The sequence below is a fragment of the Haematobia irritans genome, chromosome 3 (genome assembly GCF_050003625.1).
Source record: "Haematobia irritans isolate KBUSLIRL chromosome 3, ASM5000362v1, whole genome shotgun sequence".
Classification (NCBI taxonomy): Eukaryota; Metazoa; Arthropoda; class Insecta; order Diptera; family Muscidae; genus Haematobia; species Haematobia irritans.
In genome coordinates, this window is record NC_134399.1 from 52,467,568 (window position 1) to 52,479,137 (window position 11,570).

Genomic DNA, 11,570 nt, shown 5'->3' on the forward strand with positions numbered 1-11,570 from the left:
ATATGCGCCACCTGCATATTTCTCGAATGAATTAGAGAGTGTCCATACATGAAGAAATATTGCTCTGAATCGATTTCAAGAAATTTTTACTCGGGAAAATTTGTTGAAAATATTCTTTTGTATTCCTATTTGTAATTGAATTATACACTACTAGAAGACTTACCTTTTGCAGCACTCATTAGATCCTTGACTTCCTTAATGATACGTTTTATTTGATGACTAGTATGATCCAGCTCTTTTTCATGCCGATTTAGATTATCGCGAAATTCGGGACTATCCACAATGCATTCCTCGAACTCAAGAGGTTCTAAGCCGCGACGGGCATCTTTTGTGCCCCCGCCCATTTTGCCACCACGGTTGTTGTTGGTGTTTTTGCTGTTGTTATTGTTGTAGTTGTTGCCGTTACTGGAAGAGCGTCCAACTAAGCGATGTGATTTAGACTTTGATTTTAATCCACTTTTTTTATTCGTTATAGGTGGTGGGGGAGAAATGAGGTGGTTGGGCGATGAAGCGGATTTGGTTAGTTTGTAGCCGCCGTTGCTGTTGTTGTTAGTGTTTACGTTAAGAAATTTTAAGTTGTTGTTATTGTTGTTTGAATTTTTCGTTTGATTATTCTTCATAATTTTCAAATATTTTTATTTTGTATTGATTGGAGATGACGAGTTAAAGAATCACGTTGGGAGGAAAGAGAGTTCGAAGAAAGGAAACGAAAACGAGATATGAGAATGAACTTGGGCAAATGCGCTACTTTAATGAATATCCATAAAACTCAAAGATCGATCACATATTTTCCCAAAAAATAAACAACAAAATTTAAAAGAACCAAAGAAAATTAAAAACTTAAAACTCTTCTTTATATCACACAGTTTCATACACTGGTATTTAACTCATTTTGGTAAATACATTTTTGACGTAGAGCATTGGAGATTGGAGAAACATGACCTATTGCCGGTTAATCCAGGTACTATTTGTAATTTGTTAAATTATCGGTACTTTTGTTTTTTATATTTTTGGTACATTACATTTCAGGCATTCTTTAAGTTGCGAACAATCTGTATTTTTTGATGGTTCAACTGGAATTCCATTGCACCGAAAAGATTTCCTTTTTATCGTTTTTATGTTATGATTTGCACCTTTGTTATTGTTCACTCTTCCTTTTATTTTTCACGTTATACTTCGTTATTTCGATTCACATACACAACTCTTCCATATATGTAGATATGTTTCTCTCCTGAAATTATTTCTCTTCACTAATTTTATGGCATATTTTGCTCCCTTCTTCTTTTTCTTCGGGTAGGTGACATTTGTTTTATCAATAATAACCTTTTATTTATAATTTTTTTTTTGCACTGGTAGGCATATAATAAACTGAAAAAAAACAAACAAAATAATTACAAAAAAATAAAAATCTATGATAGACACAAACAAAGTGATCGTGGTTATGGATATTATAGATCTCAACTCTAATTGCCATGACAGAGTTAGCAAATCTGAGTTTTGTTTTCGCTTTATTGTTTACTTCGTTCATTATTCATCGGAAAGAGATAGCTATAGTATGGATATTTGCCTCTTTTTACATTCGCACGCACACACACACACTCAATCGAAATAAATTCCATTCTTTATCCGATAGAAACTGCAAAATACAATCGTATACACAATAAATCTTTTCCATTACCAAATCGTGTTTTTTTATTCATTAGCAAGCCACCTCACGATGGTTGCTCGAAGACATATATTGTAGTGGCAATACGATGTTACCCAACTTCGTTGCATTCTTTCGCTCATTGTTAACACCAAAATACGTAGCCATTCTATTAAATTTCGCGTCAGAGAAATCCACTCGATGATGTATGAAAAAAATAAATAAAAATAAGCAACAACAAACACAAAATGAACTTGGTGAGTTTTTGGCGTTTGCTTTTCTGTTCAAGTTCCCGTTTCGTTGATCGTCTTTCACCTTTCGATCTTAGTTTCGAACTGTTGGTTGGCTTAGTCATTAGAGTTGAAGTTGGATTCAGTTGGATTGCCAATGGCAGTGAATCAGGCATGGAAAATGCAGTGCTATAGTACTTTTTTCAATACTTTTCCACCATGGTCAGTACCGTAGTACCCCCGCGAATGATTTAGTACCTTTTGTGTAGACAATAGTTTTGACAAAATATTTTAATATTTTGAGAAACTCTTTAACAAACTTGTTAATTAATAATCTTTTACAAATTTGGCAAAACAGACAAGTTCATGCGGGAATAAAATCTCGATTTTGTAAAAGCCATAGTTAAAAACACCAATTTATTGAATTTCAAGAATGATTTAGGCGAAAAATTCACGCGTTTCCATATTACGCTTCCACACGAACATTTTCTAGATGATAAGTTATCGATCGCTTACTAAAATAATGCGAACCAAAAACTACCAAAAAATATTATTTTGCAAAAATGTACGAGGGCGGTTCGGAAACTTCTTAGCCTATCAATGAAAGAGAATAGTTAGTTTTTCAAAAATATTTTTGTTTTTCAATATAATCTCCTGAAACTTCAATACACTTAGTCCAACGCTTTTATAGCAATTCTATCCCTTGATTAAGATAGTTTTCCTCAAGGTCTTCAAAATAGTGGTTTACAACTTTAATTCGTTGAGCCATTGTTAAAACACTCTTGTGCGCTGGTGCGTTGTCTTGATGAAAAATTATTTTTTTGTGTTGTAGGCCAGGACGTTTTTCTCGAATTTGTACATTTAATTGATCCAAAAGGTTGCAATAGCACTCTGAATTTATTGTTTTACCCTTTTGCAGATAGTCCAGACGATTGAATTGTTTTTACCTTCTTTGGGGCACTTCCTCCAGCTTCAGTCTATTGGTTGGATTGTTCTTTTGTCTCTGGAGTATAGTGGTGGATCCATGTCTCATCAACAGTTATGAAACGACGCTTAATATCCATTTTATTTCGCTTAAAAGGATCCAAACAAGCTTGAGAAATGTTCATTCTTGTGCGTTTTTGATCGACTGTTAACAAATGCGGCACCCATCTTGCAGAAAGCTTTTTCATCTGTAGTTCTTCATGCAAAATTAAATGGATGCCCATGATATTAGCAATTTCACGCACTTTTATTCGTCGATCATTTAATACCATATCATGCACTTCGGCTACAATTTCTGTTGTTATTGCAGTTTTTGGGCGTCCACTACGTGGTTCATCTTCAATGCTTGTACGACCACGTTTAAATTCAGCAACCCAATTTTTTACTGTTGCATATGAAGGAGAACTTTCATCTAACACATTCACCATATCATTATGAATTTCTTGTCCCGATAAACCTTTTTTATGTAAATATTTAATGACAGCATTTCTAATTTTCCCATTGTAAAACAAGTAAGGAAAGTCTAAAGTCGGGCGGAGCCGACTATATTATACCCTGCACCACTTTGTAGATCTAAATTTTTGATACCTTTTCACATCCGTCAAATGTGTTGGGTGCTATATATACAGGTATGTCCCAAATACATACATTTAAATATGACTCGATCTGGACAGAATTTGATAGACTTCTACAAAATCTATAGACTCAAACTTTAAGTCGGCTAATGCACTAGGGTGGAACACAATGTAAGAAGAAAATATGGGAAACATTTCAATCTGAAGCAATTTTAAGGAAACTTCGCAAAAGTTTATTTATGATTTATCGCTCGATATATATGTATTAGAAATTTAGGAAAGTTAGTCATTTTTACAACTTTTCGACTAAGGAGTGGCGATTTTACAAGGAAAATGTTGGTATTTTGACCATTTTTGTCGAAATCAGAAAAACATATATATGGGAGCTATATCTAAATCTGAACCGATTTCAACCAAATTGGGCACGCATAGCTACAATGCTAATTCTACTTCCTGTGCAAAATTTCAACGAAATCGGAGTAAAAAATTGGCCTCTGTGGCCATATGAACCGATTTCAATAAAATTTGGCACACTTGACTACACTACTAATTGTACTCCTAGTGCAAAATTTCAACCAAACTGGGGTAAAACTGTGGCTTCTGGGACCATATTAGTTCATATCGGGCGAAAGAAATATATGGGAGCTATATCTAAATCGGAACCGATTTCAATAAAATTTGGCACACTTGACTATAGTACTAATTGTTCTTCTTGTGAAAAATTTTAAGCAAATTACATATATATGGGAGCTATATCTAAATCTGAACAATGCTAATTCTACTCCCTGTGCAAAATTTCAACGAAATCGGAGTAAAAAATTGGCCTCTGTGGTCATATGAGTGGAAATCGGGCGAACAATATATATGGGAGCTATATCTAAATCTGAACCGATTTCAATAAAATTTGGCACACTTGACTACACTACTAATTGTACTCCTAGTGCAATATTTCAACCAAACTGGGGTAAGTCCATATCGGGCGGAAGATATATATGGGAGCTATATCTATATCTGAACCGATTTCTTCCAAAATCAATAGGGTTCTATTCTGAGCCAAAACACATACTTGCGCCAAATTTGAAGTCGATTGGACTAAAACTGCGACCTAGACTTTGATTAAAAAAATGTGTTCACAGACAGACGGACATAGCTATATCGACTCAGGAGCCCACCCTGAGCATTTTTGCCAAAGACACCATGTGTATATCTCGTCTCCTTCTGGGTGTTGCAAACATATGCACTAATAATAATATGCACTAATAACATATGCACTAATAATATATATAAAAATATAAAAATTGCGGATGCGTCTTTTTTGAACACCTGTTTCTGTATGAAGGAGTTGCCAGATCGAAACAAAATTTAACATGTGTTCATAACAGAGATGGAAGTTTCCAAAACACTTAACTTTGTTCTGTTTATACCGCGCTTTTTGTGCTAGGCTAAGAAGTTTCCGAACTGCCCTCGTATGCAAAATCAAGCGAAAAAGAGAAAACAAAACTTGAAAATAAAACTGGATTTGCCTTTCCTTAAACTTTAGCACAACCAACAGGCATCACAACAAAGCTTAACTTTAGAACTCTCAGCTAAACTTGAATCTGAAGTAAACGTACACACACATCCAACTATATATTCAAATCCACTTTGCCCTGTACATTCGTTGTTGCTACTATTGGGTGCAAAGGAATTTTTCAGAGCACTGTTGCTTTAGGCTGAAGATATTTTTGCAGATTTTTTTTCACTTTACACAATACGCAAACACACTCAAATACACATATACATGCACTCTAGACACACAGCTGTACAAACTATATTGGACATTCATGAAAACATATCCTGTGTATTCTTATTGGCACTATATATCTTGTTGTTTTTTTTTTGGTGTACACCGGAAAAAATCATATATACACGTAAGGGCACATTCTCTTCAAATGAAATCTGAATCTTCATTGAGATGTTAATTACATTATTGCAGTGGATGTCGTATAAATGTTATGATATCGACGTAGCTGCTTCCCTGCTTCTCGTTTTTTTTTTGCTTTTTAATATTTTCACTTCATTAATTCATTTAATATTACATACTATTATTTTAATATTTTTTTCCTCAGTAAAAATACACTTCACTATACCCATAGCTTTGTTTTTTTTTTTTGTTTGCACTGCTTCCAATGTAACATTTACAGTGGTATGGGTGTTGCTAATTTAGATTCATTTCTTTAAATTCACAATAACTTGTTTTCTGGTTTTAGCTCCCCTTTTCACTTTTTTTGTTTTACAGCAAAATGGTTGAACTGAGGTTATTTTATGACCGCCTGTCTACATTACCCGGCAATGGCAAAATTAGTTGTCGTGGCTTTATTGTTTTTGTTATGTGTGGTATTTACTACGATTGTTTGTAACTAACTTTTGTTGTAGTGTTTTTTTTTTATTATTTTCTTGTGTATTTGTTGAATGTCACGAGAGGCAACGGTTGTAGGTTTGTTGTAGATACGAAAATACACATATTTCAACTATACAGGTCTGAAACGCACACACAAATGCAACCATTGACGACTTGTTGTAATCGGAGATATTGCACTTAATTAAAAAGTAAACAATTTTTGGTAATATAAATGCACGTAAGGAACTCTGATGCTATTTTTCTTTGGAGCTGAGTTAGAAATCTAAAGAGCTTTCGTTTAGTATTTGATGTTGTTCTGCACCACATCACTATATATGTACACAAGAATTTCAAATATTCACGTTTGTTTACTTTCAAAAAAAAATCGAATATGCAAAACATATTTATTTAAAAATAAAAAATATATTCAATTACATTTTCCCTTATAATTAATATTATTTTTTGTCGTGTTTTTGTTATTCCGTTTTATTGTTTTATTTAAACCCATCCGCAATAAACCAACCGCAACGAATATGTACGAATGAATGAAATTCTCTGGGGCTATCCGTTCTCTTCTTTCCTTTTTAGTTTCTCTTACTATCAAAATACGAGAGAATAGAGGGTAAAATTTCGATTCTGGAAATTATGATTGAAAACTATTATTATCGTGTAAAACGATTACGATTAGTTTAAAATATCGAAAAATGTATATACGTAACGTAAAGTGAGCTACTGTTTGGAAATGTCTTGAATTCTATTGTTAAGAGTTACATATCATTTACCCATTTGAAAATGATGTGAATATGACGGCATTCATATCCAATCCAATCCAATTGGGAATTGGATTGGATTGGATTCGTGAAAGTCAAACTTCCAGCCTTTAATCGGGGAATTATGTTCACTTTTCCCACTAAAATTTTGGTTTAAATCTACAAAAGGAGAAATGGTAATATTTTTATACCCTTCACCACTACTGTGGTACAGGTTATAATAAGTTTTTTTATTATTCAAAGCTCTTTCAAAACAAAACGAAAAAAGCAAGCCAATGAAGCAATAATAAATATTACCCTGCCAACATATTTGAATTTGACAGCACTTCTGAGAATCCCCACCACGCCGAAAACAGTCGTATACGATATCCAAAATTTATTGGAAAAGCGCCGTCACTATAGAGAATTTGTACCATAAGAAAAAAATGTATATAAGAAAGTTTTTTCGAAACAACATCCATGCCAACATTATTTGAATGTGGCGGCACTCCTGAGAATCCCGACCACCTCGAAAACAGTCGTATATGATATCCAAAACTCTTCGCAAAATGCATTCACTATTGAGAAGTTCTACCACGCCAATTGCATCGCATGAGTGCAATTATTAGGTGCCTTTTTAGATAAATTTAGAACGAAGCCAATAAGAGCCCAAACTGTCAGACAAAGTGAATTTTAAAAGAATTGTAAAAGCATCATTACCCTCAGAAAAAAGTGAGCGAATTTTTTAGTCGATTTATTTTTATTTTAGTCCATGAAATTAGTTGATTTTGGTGAAATTTTGCCAGATGTGAGAAAATTTTGCTTACTTTAATTATTTTTTGTTTACATGAACTAAAAGAGAGAAAAAATGTTGCATACAAATGAAGTACACAATTTTACGAATTTCGCAAATAGTTAATATTTTCCTAAAATGGGAGAAGTTTACTTAAATTGCGTTTCTGAAATGAGTAAATTTTCTTAAATTATGTTTGTTTTGAACTTCATATAGCGCTAAATACATTTTAACAATTCTTTTTTTTTTTTGTTATTGTTGGTTTCTCTTCAATCGTTATTGTTGTTTTTTGATATCAGCCTAAAACCATGGATTGACTAAACTACAAGTGTAGCTTAACCAACAGAGGAAAGTATGCTTGTCAAATTTATTTGGGCAAAGTCCTATAGACTGCAAGATGGTTGGATGTACAGCTGTTTCAGAATTACCACATTCCTCATCAGCATCCTCTACTTGCAGCAAAACTATCAACCAATTATCAGAATAAATTTGGGTAATTCACGCAACCCAAAGTGAACCACACTTAGGGATGCCAGACGTGCTCTTTTAAAGAGCACATGTGCTCTTTTTTACAAAATGTGCTTTTAAAACAAGACAGGCCAAAAGAGCACGCAAAAGTGCTCTATTTTTAGTTAGTTAAAAAATTTAAAAAAATAGCTAGAAAAAAAGCTAAATATTTTTGTATCAAAAGTCACGTTTTTGATTGAAATTTAACAAACTTAAATGCTTTATTTCATTTAAAATGCATATTATTTTAATTGTATTCATTTTAGTTCCATTTCTGTGAGACTGTAAGAAAATCTAAGTCATATAAGCTCTGTTGGCGTACTAGATACAGTAAACTTGCAGTTGTCATCTGGTTAATCATCAACAAGTCCAATGTGCGATATATTGCACAATGTCACATAGAGCTACATAAGAAAATATCAATATATTTCGTTTTAACTGAATTAATGATAAATTCGTGAACGTGTACACTTCTCCTAATTTAACCCAAGATACTAAAACCCATTCTAACTGTCTTGCAAGTTTATACTGAATAACTTTTATTCGAAAATTTCCCATACAAACCTATTGTTGTCCAATTTTCGTAAATGTAAATCCATTCCATTAATAAATAACAGATTTGTTTTGATCCTGTCACTGCTTTTTGTTGCATTTTTTTGATGTTAAAAAATAATACCACATTCAAAACTTTATTTCCTTAATTTTTTCTATGTTCGGTTCCAAAAATTTTGTACACTAATGATTTTGGTATTGATTCAGAGTCAAATTTGAATTTATTCGTTTTTTCAGCTTTTTCTTCATGAGCTATTACAGTGCTTTAAAAACGTGCTAACGACAACTTAAATTTCCAAATTCAGACTCGACTTTAAATAGAAATTATTTTATGTATACGTTTTTAAAATAAAATGTTGAAAAACCTCTTTTATTTTTGAACGCTATTTTGGTTTGTGGTCAAGATACAAAAACTACACAAATTTAAAGACGATTTCATTAATTTTAAGAATTTTTTTAGAATTGACCCTAGCCTTTTTTCATGAAAAGATACCCATTTTTAAGTAGAATCACTTAACAATAAGGACAAAACGACTTTATCGGTTTTGGACAAGGAAAACAGTTTATATAAGAGAAATTCACGAATGCTATTATAACCAAAATTCGGACATGAAATCTTTGGCCTCATGACAATATTTTTTCAATGTACAAAGCAATTCAAATCTACTATTTTAATTTAGTAATATCACAATAACTTTAGAATATTATAATAACATAAAAAGGATAAACGAGTCAAATGCTAATATTCCTAATAATTTACTGACAGTTTATATAAGGAATTTGTATGGTAATAGTAGATTTAAAGTTTAAGATAACTTTACAACAAGGTGTATTTGCTGCAAAAATGCCGGCATAATGACTGGAATAATTATTAATGTTTCAATTGAGCTTTGAAACATGTGGAAAACCTTATTCTGGCAGCAAGGTTTAGATAAAAATGAAGTTTTATCCATATTTCAATAGTAACTTGTCGAAAATAAAAAAGCCAAAAATAGCTAAAAGGGTCATGAAAAAAAGCCAGAAAAAAAGCTAAAAGCTAAATGCATTTTTTTCCCGCTAAACGTCTTCAAAAATAGCCAAATTTAGCGGGAAAATAGCTAAATTGGCAACGCTGCATCACAACAAATATTACTCCATATCGATTCAATAAATGGTAAAAGTAAACTGAAAATACGTAAATGTTACACTAAGAGATTTTCCTAGCCGTTATTTTCTAATTAAATAGTGTTTTCAAAGATTATCTGATTTAACAACATGTCTATATGCTTCCTCTTTTTTCCAATAGGCTCATGAGTTTAGCTCCATACATGTATGAGAGAGTTGGAAAAAAAACAGGTATGATCAAGAACAAGAGGCAATTTGGACATCTTGTTATAATTACAAAGTCTTTGAGTGTTTTACTTTATATATCAGAGCACGCCGATATTGCTTCTTCACTTTGTACTCTGTTCTAAATGTAAATGACTTTCAAAGTATTGTAAGAAAATAAGCTTGAGTTGAAAGTGGGTTATTTATGTTTATTGTATGAACCTTTTTGTTATATAATGAATTATATTTCAATAAATTGGAATTAAATGTTTTTCTTTTATTTGAAAAAGTGTGCTCTATTTTTTTCTTATGTGCTCTTTTTATAAGCTGAATGTGCTCTTTTTGCCTCTTCAAAATCTGGCATCCCTAACCACACTTGAATCTTCCGAAAAAAGGTTTGATAGTCGGTTACTGCCTAAACAAATTTGCAAGCATATCTCTTTTCATTTGCCAAACTCAAATCATCGATTTGAATTTATTTGGCTGGGTTTGTGGTTGAGCGTGCTTCCTCTGTTGGTTTATCTTATTGTTGTTTTCTCTTCAATCATTATTATTGTTTTTTTTTTATCTCGGCTTAAAACCATGCATTGACTAAACTAGTGTAGCTTAACCAACAGAGGAAAAGTATGCTTGTCAAATTTATTTGGGCAAAGCCCTATAGACTGCAAGCATAGACCAAGGAAGGTATAGACATCTGAAGTGAATTCACAGCGCTGTAGTTTGTCTGCACACCGTAGATGGCTCTTTTTCGTCTGCAATTGAGTGATTTTTTTAATTTGGCTTTAAATTGTTTTCATTCCTTTGTTCTTTTGATGAAACACCAAATATTGAAAAAGCTTATAAAATTCTATACATCCACATCTTTTTGTAATGCAAATTGACTGATTTGTACGGTAATTCTCGTTTTCCAAAAATAAATTGAGTCACTTGACTGCGCAATTGAGTGGAGTGACTGCGCACTGCAAATAAACAAAACCATGGTGAATTATCAAGGTATGTCTCTATTTTAATTGGTCTATGCTGCAAGATGGTTGGATGTTCAGCTGTTTCGGAATTACCACCATAGACCAATTAAAATAGAGACATACCTTGATAATTCACCATGGTTTTGTTTATTTGCAGTGCGCAGTCACTCCACTCAATTGCGCAGTCAAGTGACTCAATTTATTTTTGGAAAACGAGAATTACCGTACAAATCAGTCAATTTGCATTACAAAAAGATGTGGATGTATAGAATTTTATAAGCTTTTTCAATATTTGGTGTTTCATCAAAAGAACAAAGGAATGAAAACAATTTAAAGCCAAATTAAAAAAATCACTCAATTGCAGACGAAAAAGAGCCATCTACGGTGTGCAGACAAACTACAGCGCTGTGAATTCACTTCAGATGTCTATACCTTCCTTGGTCTATGATTACCACATTCCTCATCAGCATCCTCTACTACTCCACTTCTAACTTGTTTTTCGAATAAAGTGATTGAAATTGTAGCACTGCGCCTCCTTTGTTCATTTTGTACCATCTACATGTGAAAAAGTTCATAAGCAAATACTTACACCTACGAAAACATTTTGCTAAATCTGTGTTGTTATTTGGACGATTGCAAAGATTTTCATTGTAAAGACGAGGCAAATTCATTTTTCCCGTAGGGATATTTTTGGCCACATAGATGTCGCTCACAATTGGATGAACAATGTTCATTTCGTTCCAATATATACAATTGTGTGAAAGATGACTGTAGAGCAAAGACAATAAACTTGAGGAAGATAGGAAATTGGCTTGCGTCATACCAAATGTTGCATTTAACATATTAGTTCAATACATGTTTTTAATCTTTTAGTTGTTTTTC

General features: G+C 32.7%; 1 protein-coding gene across 4 annotated transcripts in view; it reads right to left on the minus strand.

The window, feature by feature from the left end:
* Graf (GTPase regulator associated with FAK) overlaps positions 1-6,370 on the minus strand; it is a 365,913-nt gene extending 359,543 nt beyond the window's left edge. For 2 of the 4 annotated variants that reach the window (XM_075302146.1, XM_075302143.1), the window contains exons 1-2: positions 1,679-1,976; positions 164-1,368 (exon numbers count right to left, since the gene is read on the minus strand). In XM_075302146.1, the coding sequence (XP_075158261.1) occupies positions 164-620 (457 nt within the window). In that variant the 5' untranslated portion in view covers positions 621-1,368; positions 1,679-1,976. Of the gene's footprint in view, positions 1-163; positions 1,369-1,678; positions 1,977-6,249 lie in introns of those variants that run through there. The other 2 variants (XM_075302144.1, XM_075302145.1) reach the window with 2 other exon arrangements.
* Between the last annotated feature and the right edge of the window lie 5,200 nt (positions 6,371-11,570).